The sequence below is a fragment of the Talpa occidentalis genome, unplaced genomic scaffold (genome assembly GCF_014898055.3).
Source record: "Talpa occidentalis isolate TD23 unplaced genomic scaffold, MPIMG_talOcc4v2.1 talOcc4.8, whole genome shotgun sequence".
Lineage (NCBI taxonomy): Eukaryota > Metazoa > Chordata > Mammalia > Eulipotyphla > Talpidae > Talpa > Talpa occidentalis.
Window position 1 is genome coordinate 105,292,983 of NW_023605194.1, and position 14,978 is coordinate 105,307,960.

The window sequence follows — 14,978 nt, forward strand, 5'->3', positions numbered from 1 at the left end:
CCTTATATGTAGCGCGCGCAAAGCTCCTGAAAATAACACCAGTTGTCTGTCTCAAGCCTAAGAACAGGTCATGCTTAAGTAAACTTGGCAGATAGTTCTATTCGTCATGACCTAAACTTTAACTGAACAATGATTAATCTTCACTTATGTAAAGAGCTACAAATATTTATGGATTTCAAGTGAATGGTGATAGAAAGATAGTATTAAACTGAAATGCAACGTAGACAGCCTTAATTCCATTTCAAAATGAGATTTATGTTCATTAAAAGGGATCATGGTACCTCACAGTGGTAGGGAGGTAAAAGGAAAGGTGAACAACCCTATAATTATTATTCATTCTCATCACCATCAAAAAGCATTTATCAAACATTGTTAGGCATAATTTTGTTGGCTGTGCAAGTGACTCTCATTATGACCCAGCCGTGCCGGGTTTCTGTCCTAATAACCACAGCAAGCTCCTCAAGATTCCCACAGGCCGGAGGGCAGGCCTCCCACAACCCACCCCTCTGCCTGCACACCGCAAGCTTCACACCAACACAACCACCCAAGACAAGACCCTTGGGGTTCCTCCTGGTCCCCTTCCATGCCCCAGAGGCAGAGTAAACAAAGCTTAGAAAAGATGTGGGGAAGTCAGAGGCTGTGCAACCTGCTTCCACAGAGAAAGGAAAAGTCTACCAGCTTCCAGCCTGGTACTGGTTTCGCCACCCAGACAGAGGAGAGAAGGGCCGGGGCTGCAGGGTACCCTTCCTCAGCCCCCAGGGCTACCACCCGGGCCCCCACCCCAGGTCTCTCTGGGAAGCCTTCAGGACCAGGACACACTGCCTGAACTCTTACTTCGGGGTGTGCAGCTTGCTCTGAGGGAAGATGAACAATCACGGCAGATAAAGGATCTGTGCTAAAGGCCTGGGAAATCCAGACAACAAATTAACCTTGGGTTGGCTGATCAGCTGAGAAGGCAGCAGAGAAAAGGGCTGTTTCCGTTCACATTTTTTCAGGCTGCTGATAAGATTACAATATTATTTGAGAGACACTCTCTGTGAGCGCAGAGGTGATGAAAAGGCTGCGGGCCTTGCAGAGCAAGGCAGAGTTTTGAGAACCTTTGCCCTTCCTTCCTCAAAGGAGGTAGGAACCAAGCAGAAGGAACCGCCCTGGGGTCAGACCCAGCAGATTCAAATCCACCCTCCACTCCGCCACGTGACCCTAAGCAAGTTCTAGACAACCTGTGTGAGCCACCCAGTCTCATTTATAAAACGGGCATAACTTGAAGTGCTGCTGTGAGGACTAAATGGATAGAAAAAAAAAAGATCATAATTATGATTTACTGACTTTCTGTGTGCCAGGTTCTGGGCTCAGCACTTGAAAGACACACTTTTCTCCTTAATTGAATTTTGCCTTGTCCAGTGCCTGAAACGTGGGGGCAGCTCAAATGCGTAGTGCCTTCTCTTGCTAACAACGAGCACAGAAGGTTATTCCACAGGCTTAGTAACACGTGGTTACAAATACACTTCTGCATTTATTAGCATATTTCTGCCACATTCCTGAACCTCTCTCCCTTGGCCCTGTCTCCTCCTTGGCCTCACCCCCACCCTCCACCCTCCACCCTCCAACCAGACTCCAGTGCCAGCTTCAGCCCTGGGTCTGGCGGTGCCAGGGCTCACAGCACTCAGAACTCTGCTGGTTTGTGCCTGCAGGCGCATCAGCAGTGAGGGGACTGACTTCCCTGCCAGTACAGACACCCCCTCCCCCCAAAGCCATTTAGGGAGGGGCGTCAGGCAGCCTGGGGACAGTCAGGGTGTTCCGGGTGGAGGAAGCATCCAGAGTTTGAGTTTGGAGGGTGTGGTGAGCAGAAGCCAAGAGTCAGTAATGTAAACAAGAAGTGTTACCAAGCTTGTCAGATATCCAGACCGAGGAGGGCCCGCGGAGAAGCAGCAGGGCCCCCCCTCCAGGGGTGGAAGGCATTTTAGGAGCCCAGTCCAAGCTTTACCACAGCAGGACAGTCTCCGGGTCAGCTGGGGGTGACAGGGTGCCCCCGGGACTCGGCAGCACTTGGGTGGGTTTTTCTTTTTGAATTCTATCCCACACACCACTCAAAGAACAGAATTTTTTTTAGATGAGAGGTTTGACAGCAAAGTTGCTGCTCTGAAAAATCCTTCAGTCTTCCACGGCTTTTGCATTCTTTAATTACCTCTGAATTTTAATTTTGGAAAAGAAAACGTTAAGTAACCTGCATTTAATCTTCCACCTCTTCAAGGCAGGAAGCTGGCAGCCACCTCCCGTCTAACTTCCATTTAGTGAGAAGTTCAGAGCTTCTCCCAGCACTTGCACAAGCCCCAGCCAAGCTGATCCTCAAAAACCGAGGTCAGGAAGGAGCAGGCCCCAGAGCAGTGCTAGGGAGCCCGGAAGAAGACACAGCAGGAAAAGATTCAAGAACAACCAACCTTTTAAAAACTCCAAGTAATTAAACCCTATGCATCCAGATTAAAGTTAATTAATTTTTTAATTGAAGTCAGATGCATTCGTTAGACCAGAGGCTCCAGGCGGGCACCAGTGAGAATCAACACTGAGTTCACGGCCAATCATCCCGAACCGCCCTTTCTATCCTTCAATATGAAAGATCCAGGGTAACGGAGGATTTCATGTCACTTTCCCTCGACACTTTAAGACCCTTTACTAACATTAAACATATGCTGCTAAATAATTAATCTCGGTTTAGGTAAATTACACTTAATTAAAAAGAGAAAGCCCAAAGTAGAGAGAGACTCAGGTTATTACACGGACCTAGAAATTGTGAAATATATATTTAATAGAACACTACTCAGCTATTAAAAATGATGAAGTAGTTCTTTTTGGGGTAAAATGGATGGCTCTTGAGGTGATTATGCTGAGTCAGTCAGAAAGTGAAGGACAGATATATGGGGGATATAAATAACCAAGGAAAACAAACAGGCAAAGCGCAGCAAAAATAATTCTTAGACTCTGTGATAAATATACTGGTTACTGGAGGGAAAGCTGGGGATGGGATGGAAGGGAGAGGACATCTGCTGGGAGTTTTGGTGGAGGCAGAGTGAAGCATGTGCATATATGGAGGTGGGGAAATGCATCCCCAAAATGATAGTTAATGATAAAGTAATAAAATTTGAGGAAAACACCAGATTTACCTAGAATATCCAGTTACTCGGGAACACGCTCCATTTCACACTGGGTTTGTCACTGAGCAATGTCAAAGAAAAAGATGGAACGTATTTTCCTCGTCACTATAGTCAAGTTCCATAAACGGTGTCTGGGAAGAGGAGTTGGGTGGGCGGAGGGGGGACCCACATACGTGTAAAAAAAATTATACTTTTGAAGACTGTTATTCAAATGTTCACAAACAATATACGCACAGAATATTTTCTTTCGGGGTCCACTTCTTCAGAAATAAAAAAACTATCATGATTTTGGAAGGTTTTATAAATTCTTTTCTTTTTCCCTTATCACATCATTCAAAATTTCAGTTAATTCCGTCTGGAAGAAGTGAATAACTATCATGGTGGTACAATATTGCTCTCACAACCCTTTCCCACCTTTCAGTCAACTACGCAGACAACATTTATTAATGTTGTAATAAACCGTTACCTGCCTTTCCAAACATTTAGAGCATCTCTGTAAAAGTAGTGGACTTTTCTTTTCTTTTTTTAAAGTCTGCGGTTGGGGCCTCCCTGGTGGCGCAAGGGGTTAAAGCACCACAATATGAAGCAATCCACAGCCTCTGCAGCATGAGTTCGATCCCCGGCTGGCCAGGGAGCAACCCACATGGCATGGCAGACCTTTCCTGTCTCGCCCACTGCTCCCCTCAGCAGTGTGTTTCAGTCAGTCTGCCTGTTCCCCACTCTGTCTCTGGTGATTCCTCTCACCTTCCACACCTCTGGCCTGTACCCCAGTTCTCGTATGCATAAATAAATAAATCTTAAAAAAAAATACAGTCTGCGATTATACAACACGCCAGGTGTACCCTAGGCAAAGATCATGGATAATGGAAAAGGGAACTAAAAATGTATTAAGCTCCTACGGGCCAAGTACCATGATAGATGCATAACTACAGTTTAGTCATCTTGTTGACCCGATGAGGTGAGTGTCATTATCCTCACTTTACAGGTGAGGAAACGAGAGTTCATGGGAGTTAAGAAAACTGCTCAAGTCCCTCAGTGAAGGGCACAGCTCCACTTCACACCTGGATTCTCTGCTCCATAACGCAGGCTCTTCCGACCTGGTCATTTTTATTTCCACTTGAGAATTCTGGCCACAAGCAGGAGAGTGCTCCCCACTTGCGAGTTGGACACTCCTAAAAATATTAGGCTTGTATCATCACTCCTAACATCTAACAATCCCGCGCCAAATTCCTTACCTCCTCTGACTCTGGCAAAAGCTTAAGAATTTCTCGCAAGTTCTCTGATCCATAATGCTCACTCTTTCCTTGATGAATATCTCCTACGATGGACTGGGGAGACCTTGAAAAGACAAATTAGGCAGATTCCATTGCCTGTTTGCTGGAGCGCCCAAGAAACACAAATCAATGGAAATTAAAACAAATCACCTCCACCCTCTTTTCCACCCTGGGCCTGCAGGCTCAACGGCCCCATTGCCGGCGAATCGGGACACCCCATTCTACTGCTTAGAGGCACCTTCACTCAAAAAATCATCCTTGGGTACCCCCCAAAGGCCACAAGTGCAATGGCCACTGGGAGTCTTCTCTGGGGACAGAAAAAACAGCCCCTTGGTCTTTTGGGGGCCCCTGCAGAGTCCCCTCCTTTCCACTGTAGAACCCCAAATTGCACCAGTGTTGGACTCACCCGAAGGGCAGCACTAAAGATGATTTTACAAACTCCCTGATGGCACAGGCATGAGTAGCTGTCTCAGGGCAGATCTCCCTGAACCTCGAGCTACCAGATTGTGTTTTCATGAGGGAAAACAGCAGAGAGTGACAGACAATGCGACTCATGAAGCCAAATATCTAGAAGGATGGCTCTGCTCTCACTAGCTAGAATCTGGCTCTAGCTGGGTCACACCCACAGACAGGGAAGCTGACAGCATGGACATGACTAAAGTTTCAAATGGGTGCAAAAATCTTACTTCTTAAATTGCTTAAGAAATATTCCAATGTTCATGCTCCGTTTTGCATCCAAGATGGTAATCTAGAAAAAAATAGACACCATACACATAAGATTGTTAAAATTCAAGCAAAAAAAGAACTGGAAGGAGGAGGTCACTCAAAATTTATCAAAATACAGTATTAGAAGAGGATTAATGGATGATTAATCAACATACCTAGTATAGTCTTGTGAATATTAAAATATTATCATCTCCCCAAACTTTTTGCAACATTACATATTCTTAACTAAATTATACCTACTATTAAAAATATTTTAAGAGCCTCCCTGGTGGCACAGAGGGTTGAGCACACCCCTGTGAAGCTATCTGCAGCCTCTGCAGCATGGGTTCGATTCCTGGCCGGCCAGGGAGAAACCCACATGGCGCAGCAGACCTCTCCTGCCTCACCCGCTGCTCCGCTCAGCAGTGTCTTTAGTCCATCTGCCTGTTCTGCTTCCCGCTCTGTCTCTAGTGAATCCGCTCACCCTCCTGTGCCTCTGGCCTGTACCACAGCTCTTGTACAAAAATAAAAAATCTTTAAAAAAAAAAGAGGAAATTTCAAATATCCAATTTAAAAACATATCTATAAACTAAAAAAAAATTAAAAACAAAGCATATTAACTTTTTTAATTTAGCAATTTCCTCTTAGAAGCCCATGTTAAAAAGCCTCTATCTGGAAATAGATGAAATAGATGTGCATAGTAAGAATCATAAGATTTGAATTAATAAAGTAAAACATAACTATGAACATATTAAAGAGGGAGTCCCCCTGATTTGGGGATGTAAAAAAACCAATACTGTTATTTTCAGAAATTTTTTCATTGTGTGTGTTTATTTGTGTGTGTGTGTATGTGTGTGTTTGTGTGTGTGTGTGTCCAATAACACTTTCAGGACGAGGTTGGAAAGTATCCTCTATTTTATTTACTTAGAATTTTAGAATGGAAAACTTTTGTGCTGTGTGTCACTAAGATGCATTTTTTGGTTGGCATTTTCACCTCTTTGGAATCAGAAGTATCTGACAACATCCGGCATCTTCGGTTTAATGAAATATGGTAGCTACACTAATGGATCACCGAAGTATAGATTTCTGGCTGCAATAGGTTTCAGCTATTCAAAATGAATGCTTTGGAAAGGTTTTATCAGACTAGAAATTAGAATCTTCTGGGGCTAAGTACAGAAGTCATTTCTTCCTTTGGAAGCAAATACCCAGGGTGCATGGTGGGGAGGGAGGGTTAACCTTAAAACTGATGTAATGTTGCCCATTTGTTTTGTGGGTAAGAGAAACTAACTAAAATAGGAATGCTGTTATAATGCTCTTCCTTTACAGATGTATGTGATTCATGGTGAACAAAAGAGAATCAGGTTTCAGATTAAATTGCGGATCTCTGAGTCTGTTTCTCAGTTTGTAAGCAGCAGCAAGACTGTTAACTACAGTTACTGGTACTTCCTGGCTATAAGGTTAAATTTTTACAAGAATATGACTGCCTTCTTCTGAAGACTAATCTTAAACAATCACATTATTTACTATCTTAGAGGTTTATTTCATGTTAACACAATCACCTGTTAGCCATAAAATAAACTCCCAAGCTAAAAGGGCAGGCTCCTTATTGGAAGCCAACCTGGATGGCAGTTCAAGTTCAGCGAAGGCGTACAGGGTAGAGAGAAGAAGGTGGAGAATAAAATCTGTCACTCATACCTGTTAAGGAGAAAGAGGACTCTAAATCGATTAAGGCAGAAAACCATGTTTCTCACAAAAATTAGTGTATATAACAGTAGTGTATGTTGACAGTGTATACATGTATCTACAGAATAACTTCTCTGTACGCACATGCCCAGAATGCAGAAATATCTCCTTTTATATTTCTTATTAAATCGCCATCTCTTGCTATATTTAACCCTCCAAGGCAGCAGTCCCCACCCCCCACGGTCCAAGCCCCACCCTCATCCTGTGCCTCCTCAATCCTCCGGGACTCTGTACACTTGGCCTAGTTCCACAGCCATTGTTGTTGAAAAAGTGATGGAGAAATTGCTCATTATTCCTATTTGACAGTTAAGGAAATGGAGCCTCGGAGATGTCATTTTTTAAACTTCCCCAAAGCAATTCTAGAACTGAAATGTTAGCTGGGTCTTCTGCTCCTCGATACTCTAGTTCCTGTGAGTTTTGGTATCTCTGAGACTGCAGAACAAAGACGCTCCCCAAGCCTGGTATTCCTGTTGGGGTGCTTCTCTGCCGTGGGACTGACGTGAAGCAAGGGCCTGGCCCAGTCCTCCAGTGACCCCAGAGCTGGATCTTAGGGCTGAGAGCCCCCAGGCCCAGTGGGTCTTGCTCCACTCACGAGCAGCCACAGCCGAGGCCAGCGCTGTCTCCATGGCCTGAAGCAAGGCTTCCGACAGCTATCACCGATTCAGGAGAATTCAGCAACACTCAGAAAACCTGGGCAGGGCATCAGTGAGCTCCTTACAGGGGAAACAAAGCCGGAGCCTCGTCCAAACAAGAACTTGAGACAGCTGATAACATCCCAGGGACAGTCCCTGTCTCCTGTTATCCACAGGTTTGCCAAGTCTGCGAGCAGCCTTTCTCACAGGTTACCACACCCGATCCTCCCAGAGCAGTGTTATAAAAGTGTTTGTTAAAAGTCCTTTAAAGAGGGTTATCACCACACATGTAAATCAGCTTATCTAACTTCCCAAATGCACGTGGCCCCGGTGGAATTCAGAACCAGTCAGGCAGTGGACTCTGCACGAGGGCTCCCTGTGGACTCGCAGCTACACAGACTGAGGCCAGAAATGAACCCAAGGGGGCCTTGTCCCTCCCCACCAGGTCCAATAAATCTGCAATCAGGGGCCTCTCTGGAAGCCTAGGGGTTGAGTCTCAGCGCTATCACCACCAAGGCCTGAGTTCAATCCCAGGCCAAGGAGCTGATCTATGTATGGCGCAGCAGACCTCTCCTGACTCGACGGCTGCTCCCCTCAGCAGTGTATTTCAGTAAATCTGCCTGATGTGCTCCCCACTCTGTCTCTGGTGAATCCTCTCACCCCCTGCACCTCTGGCCTGTACCCCAGTTCTTGTATGCATAATAAATAAAAATCTTAAAAAAATTAAAAATAAAAATCTTTCTGTGTCCTCCGATAGGAACTTTGCTTTCGACTTTTAGTGTTTTTTCAGTATCTTTGCAACTGCTCCCTGGTTCAGTTCTGTTACCTTTCATTTCTTCGGAGGATAGCAGAGGGCTAAGGCTGTCCCTTCCTTGAGGTGTGTTTTGAGTTCTAGAGAGATTCAAGTACAGAATTTGGAAATGTTCCTCTCCCCACATCGCCCACCCCTCTTCCCCAGGCTTTGCTTTTAGGGGAGCCGAGGAGGGGATCAAAAACTCAATTTCGAGGCTTTTTTTTTCAAATTCAAATCTATATCTCAAACACCCTTCCTAGTTCTGGATTGTGAGCATGTCCCAGAATTCTAGAACATACTGTGATCATAACAAAAGTGGAAAAAGAATGACTGATGCCTGAATTACAGTGTGGGAGAATAAAACAGCTCATGAATTTAGAAAAACCGCCCTTCTTCCTCTCCTTGTCTGGAAGTGATTTTACTTATTCCCTATATGGTCCATGGAATGCTGCCAACACCACAGTGAATGACCAAGTGTTTTGATACTTGTGGATCCTTTGTGAATCCAGTTCTGACCTACTGACACCTGGTAAGATAATACCTTTGCTCCCTTGTTCAGTTCTGTCTAGATCTGTTACTTTTAATTTCTCTGGAAGATACAGAAGGGCTAAGGCTGTCCCTTCCCTCAGGAGTGTTTCAGCTTCTAGAGGGATCCAGGTACAGACCCGGCTGACATGAGAGAAAGGGCCTGAAGAACAGCAGTAATGGACATACCGGGAAATTCTTAGAGCTTTGAGCAGAGGACTCTGAAAAGGTGGAGTTTAAATTGAATCTTTCTTTTTTTTTTTTAATCTTTCTTATTATTATCCCCAGTAATATATCATTGTCATTTCTAATTACTTAATTACAACTTAATTACTATGGTGGCATAATAGCCTCTTCAAGTTAATTTTTAGGTTAACAAAGATACAAGGAGACTACTATTTCATAACGTCTTTTCCTCCCTCCTAAACATTCTAATTTACTCTTTTAAGAGTCGTTCATCCTAAGTTCAGTCACCCTCCAGCCAGATGTTACTATCTTCCAGCAACTTCTTCCTTGGGAGTATAATGGAACTTATTTGTAATGCTCTCTGAGTTCTTTAGAGCAGGAGCCAACCACATAATCGCAGGCCGTTTCTGTAGGAGGCTTATTTCAAGGAGACATAATCTGTTCCTTGGCGAGTTTGAACCTCCAGGATGATGGCTGTGTGGTAACATGTGGGAATGCGATGTTTCCAGGGTCAGGATGCGTTCCTCTGCCGAGCGTGTGGCTCGGGTATTCTCCAGCCCACACGGACAGGTGGTGAGGATTGATACTTTCCACCCTGGGCTCCATTGACGACAGGTATTTGCACACCTACATTCACAGCAGCGTTACTGACAACAGCCAAAAGGAGGAAGCAACTCACATGTCCATCCATCATGAGTAACTGAACAAAATATATTTACTTACAGTGGGCTATCATTCAGACTTAAAATTCAGACACGGGCTAAAAGATGGATGAACCTTGAGGATACTATGCAAAGCGGAATAAGCCAGTCACAAGAAGACAAATATGCAAATATGGTTGATCCCACTGAGAGGAGGTGCCTCTTCCTCTTTCTCTGTAGAGGGGGAGGGGGGTAGGGAGCTGCTGGGACATGGCTCAGAGCTTCAGGTGTGCAAGATGAGAAGCCACCTGGGGATGGAGGGTGATGGGGTTGTATGATAATGTGGATGTTTTAGTGCCACTTGAACTATCCACTGAAAATTGGTTTATGATGGTAAATACCCTCTGTCTTTTACCACATATTAAAAAATAATTATTCCATTTGGGTTTTTTTTTATTAAAGAAAAAAAAAAGGAAAGATCTACTTAAGATACAGGGATGGAAGGAGTCAAGGAAAAGGACTCTTCTCCTCAATTTTAGATCTGACCTGGAAATTAATGTTTCCACATGCCCTCATCCAGTCCTTCCTTCAAAATTCCTGAAACTCAGTAAGCAGAGCTAGGAAACAATGGTGAGCTTGACCTCCTGTACAATAAGGAACGTGCGTTGGAAGCAGGGGCAAAGGCCAGGGTATTAAGGAAATGACCTCTTGCTCCTTCCAATATTGAAAGGCTACTCCTACGAAATAAAGGACTCTGCATCAGGGAAAGCGCTGAAGGCTGGTCTGTGCTGGAGAACACGACGTCTTCTCCTGCAGACTTCCTCCTTCCAAATTCACCTCACTCAAATCTAATCCCAATGTTTTCTGCCATTTTATAATAAATAGGCTGTTCCTACTGCAACAGGGACCATCACATCAGCTTCAAGGGCCCCCAAGTGAATTAGCGGAGGGAAGTTACAATGTTCCTGAGCCAAAGAGGCCAATATGGTTAGCTGGAGAATTCGATAATGCACAGAGCTGCTGCTCCGGCCAGAGCCCTCCTCACGCTCTTATCTGGTCAACCCCATCTCTGACCTATTTTCTCTACAACAAATTAAAAAATGATGCATTTCGATTCCCACGTGTGCAGGCATACAGGGTCCCTTCCTCTTAACCCCTGGTTTCCTAATAATTTCTTCTCCCAAGTGGTACATTCTTGATTTACTTTCATGTTTGGAAATGAAGACGACCTGCACATGCCGTTTGACTGCGTTTCTGCTCCAGAGAGCGCGCTTTCCATGAACTTCTTATAACATGGTGGCTTTCTTTTTTGTCTAAAAGCAACACATTCAGTGTTAGCAGGAAATAGGCTTCCTAGAAAGTCCAGAAACCTCTGTGTCACAATGCCCTAATGTAACCCAGAGAGCTGAGCGCCGAGGGCCCTCTCACACGCACTTGCGGAAGGAAAACGAGCTAAAACCCCAAAGATGTAGATGAGCTGATGATGTTATTTAACAAAAGGCATCTTGTCCCAGAGAGCTCCGCCTCGCCTCATCTCGGGTCACTGAATAGGGGAACTCAGTTTTCTGTCTGGGCGGAGACAGCCCGATACTGGCCCGCAGCAGACCCCTGGGGCAGCTGTGCAGAGCCAGCCCCAGCCCACGCTTCCCGCCCAGGTCACCCTTGGGGGGAGGTCTGGGGGGTCACTGCTTCCCTCCTGGCTCCGGCTCATCACCTCGGCCCCTCCTAGCATTTCCAGGGCACACTCCAGGGCTTGCCCTGGCTTCTTGGTGATGCTCGCAAGGTCTGAAACAGAGGCGCCCCCATCACCCTACCGTGCCCGGTGCAGGCCCGGCCCCGCACACCAGGCTTACCTCCTCTCTGGCCTCCCTGAAGGACGAATTTAAAGACCCGCCTCGCCTGGGAAGGGTTGACTTGCTGGTCTCTTCCTGCTGCCCGAAGAGCTCCTCGATGGTCCGGGTGTCAATCTGGAAGTGGTGCTGCTTCCTGGCCGCCAAGGTCCAGATGTTGGTTTTGCCGCGCACTTGCTCCTCGGGAATGGTTTTCCAAAAGAAGCTTCTCATGCGCTTCTTCTTGCCATGGTGGCTGTAGCCGTTCATGTGAGAAGCAGGGGGCGGTCCCGGCGGTGGGGGTGGTGGGAGGGGTGGCCCCCCAGGTAGCGGAGGTGGGGGGGGAGGAGCAGGAGAGGGGGGTAGCCCTGCCCCCGAAAATGGACATGGTGGGGGGGGCGGGGGTGGGGACGGCGCCTGCCCGATCATGGGTCCAGCTGCCGAGGCCACGTGCCCATTTTCCTTCTCGCTGACCAGGGACACACAGTTCATCACATGCATAGTACTTGCGCCTTCTAAGGAGACAAAGTCTTGACCTTGGGGAAGTGGACACTGTCAACCTCGAGTCAGGCTCGGCTGCCTGCTAGGCCGCGGCGGGAGAAGGGCGCAGCCTGCGCTGGGCCATCCCAGACCTGCAAAGAGGGATCAGAAGTCAAGAGGGCACTGGTACCAGCGCTTCCCTCCCAGGCCAGGCCTCCCGGGTTAGCTGATGTCAAAATCACGCAGGGGCAAAACACCCAAAAGCGGGAGGACAGGAGCGCAGAACTTTTCTAAAACGGGAACCAAACTTTAGGGCCTGGAAATGCTGCTAACGCCGCGGCAATAAACCCCAGCTGGACACCTTCCACCATCAGCGAGATGCGTCCTGATTGAGAACCTGCTCCTTTGGTGAATAAACTACTGTTCGCTCGCTGGCTGGGTGTCCTCTGGCAATGGATGGACACTCTCCACCCCCATCTGCCCAGGGGTGACGCTATGGCACTGGCGGTTGGAGTGAGTGACCCTGCTGCCACCCACAGGGCCATATCCCCTACCAAGCCAGGGGTCAAAGGGCACCTTCCACCTTGTGGGTAAGGGGTAGGGCATCTGGGGATGATGAAATACTGGTCCAGCTCATTCCCCTGGAGTCAGGGCCACATGTTCCTGCGCCCTGTGATGACACGGCTTCCCCCCAAGCAGAGCAAAGACACTAGACGTGAAGATTAGAGGTTCCAGCTCCAAATTAAGCTTTGCCGCTTACAGTTGTGAACACGTCACTTCGCCCCCTAGACTCTGGTTTTCTCATTTGTAAAATTAGGAGGTTAGGACACATGAAATGACCTCTGTTGTTGCTTATGATGCTGTCATTTAATCCCTCATAGGAAATGATCAGACCTTCTCTGACACACACACACACACACACACACACACACACATACACACACACACACACACAACTGCCTCTTGTCTGTTCGTTCTCCACAGTCACTGACTTATTTTGGGGGCTTGTATCTGTACTTGACCTAGACATGCTTGCTTTTGGTGTTGGTTAGTTACAGGCCTGATATGAAAACAGACACCGTGAGGATTTGGGAGAGGGAGCACCTGTGCAGGTGATGGACTGAGTGCCCCAAATATGGGGGATTATGAAAGGGGACTGTTGCTTCCAGATCCAAAAGGGCCACGTGGAAGAGCTTTCCGACTGGCCGTCTCAATGCCATCCTCCTTCCTCAGCATCACTGTCAAAGTTCACACTTACATCACAAACTGGTCAAACAATGCTAGATTACACAGGAGGAAACTATCTGATATGACCAACTCAAGTGCTATGAAGTGTTTTACGCAGAACCATATTAAAAGGCAGATTGCCTCGGGAATCAGAATGAAGACTTCTAAAACAGACTGTTTTTTTATCAGACTCTACTTCTGCTATTTTTTAGGGGTACAAGCTAGGTCACACAGGTCAGTGAACCCACGTTTCAGCATCCTCTTTTTAACAGAAAGATACACCTGCTTCATTCTTTGCATAAGAATAAAAATGAACTAATACATGTACGGTCCTTCCCAAGCTGCCTGGTTCTTAATTATTATTAACAACTGGTGTGATATGTCAGTATGATTTTATCTGCACAGGCATTACATTTGCTTTAAAGTATGTATTGGGTTTATATATGAGATGCTCAGTTCTCCGTGACTACTAGAAATTTACTTTTAATATTTTCATCCTCTGCATCTAACTCACTAGATTTGTAAGATTCACACAGTTAATAATTCACAAGACTTCAATATTTAGTGATTCTGTATAAAAATGATCTCTACATTACAAAAGCAAATGTTTTTATGTAACATTTGAATATTTACATTCAATTGATGTGGGTAAGAACATTTCCAATTATTAATTGGCTATTTTTTTTGTTTTTGCCATTTTAACCATTTCAAGCACACACTTCAGTGGCATAAAGTGCATTCACAGTTGCATAGGCCCCTAACAGCCACTGGATAATGCTTTAGAAAGTAAAACTGAAAATATTTATCCAAGCCAACTTACAGCTCACTTGAGATACAACTGGTTTTTAAAAGGAGTTTTCATAATTATCATTAGGGGCATAACTAGGCTGTTTTCATACTTGGCACCCCTAAAGCAAATGACTCACTGTCAATTACAGTTTATAGTTATATTTGAACTCTTCATTTTTCAAGACTGTGCAGGTAATCTTGGCAGTTCATCCTTACATATTTTTAAATACTTCTGTACATAAAATATCTCATGTATAGAAGAGTTGCTAATCCTCCAATTCACTTCCAGTTCTAGATACGCTGACTCCTTTTTAGATTTTCCCAAAGATGGTGATAAAAAAGGCTCCATCCTAGAAAGCAACAACTCCTTCCCTGCTGCTGCTGCATAAGAGCTCACCGAGCAAATGTCAAAATAACCAAGAGCGCGAAAGAGACTATTCTCGGAGGCACCGGACCGCAGAGACCATCTTATAGCACCAGAGGCCGGAGGAAATGTCTCTTAGAGCATGGTGCACTGCACAGCCCAAGCAGCAGATAAAAGTTCCTCAGAGGAAGAAGTGACACAAGAGAGCTAAGCATCAGCAGGATTCCACCTCTGCCCCATCTTGGGAGATAATGTTGTTTTTCAAAGTTAAGGAACAAAAGAAAATTTACAACACTGTTCCTGTTATGTTGTGTGGCAAATTTTTTCCCAGGGTAACATACCAGGGTCCTAGGCCCCCAACAGTTTCTAATGAATAAGTTCCCTGGCAATGATTAGCTAAGATGCTAATGCTTTTACTACCGGCTTCTAAAGGGCTTTGATAGGTCTTTGCTCTGGGACAGGATTCCCAAGGTCAAAGAGAAGGTAGGAAAAGGAGAGTGGAGACAGCCCTTCCGGCCCTTTCCACAGCCTCGTGAGATATCGAGTGTTTGATTTACTGTGGTACTTACTGTCCACAGTGAGGCGGCACCGCCACAGGCTCATGCGCACAAGGAGAAACAGGTGATGACCAGCCCTTCCAG

General features: G+C 45.8%; 1 protein-coding gene across 1 annotated transcript in view; it reads right to left on the bottom strand.

Annotated features, from left to right (window-relative positions):
- The window catches only part of FHDC1 (FH2 domain containing 1), a 30,294-nt gene extending 18,191 nt beyond the window's left edge, over window positions 1-12,103 (bottom strand). Inside the window, 3 exon segments of the mRNA XM_037496599.1 lie at window positions 4,385-4,487; window positions 5,110-5,171; window positions 11,502-12,103. Of these exon segments, the coding sequence (XP_037352496.1) occupies window positions 4,385-4,487; window positions 5,110-5,171; window positions 11,502-11,978 (642 nt within the window). The 5' untranslated portion in view covers window positions 11,979-12,103.
- Window positions 12,104-14,978: the final 2,875 nt, after the last annotated feature.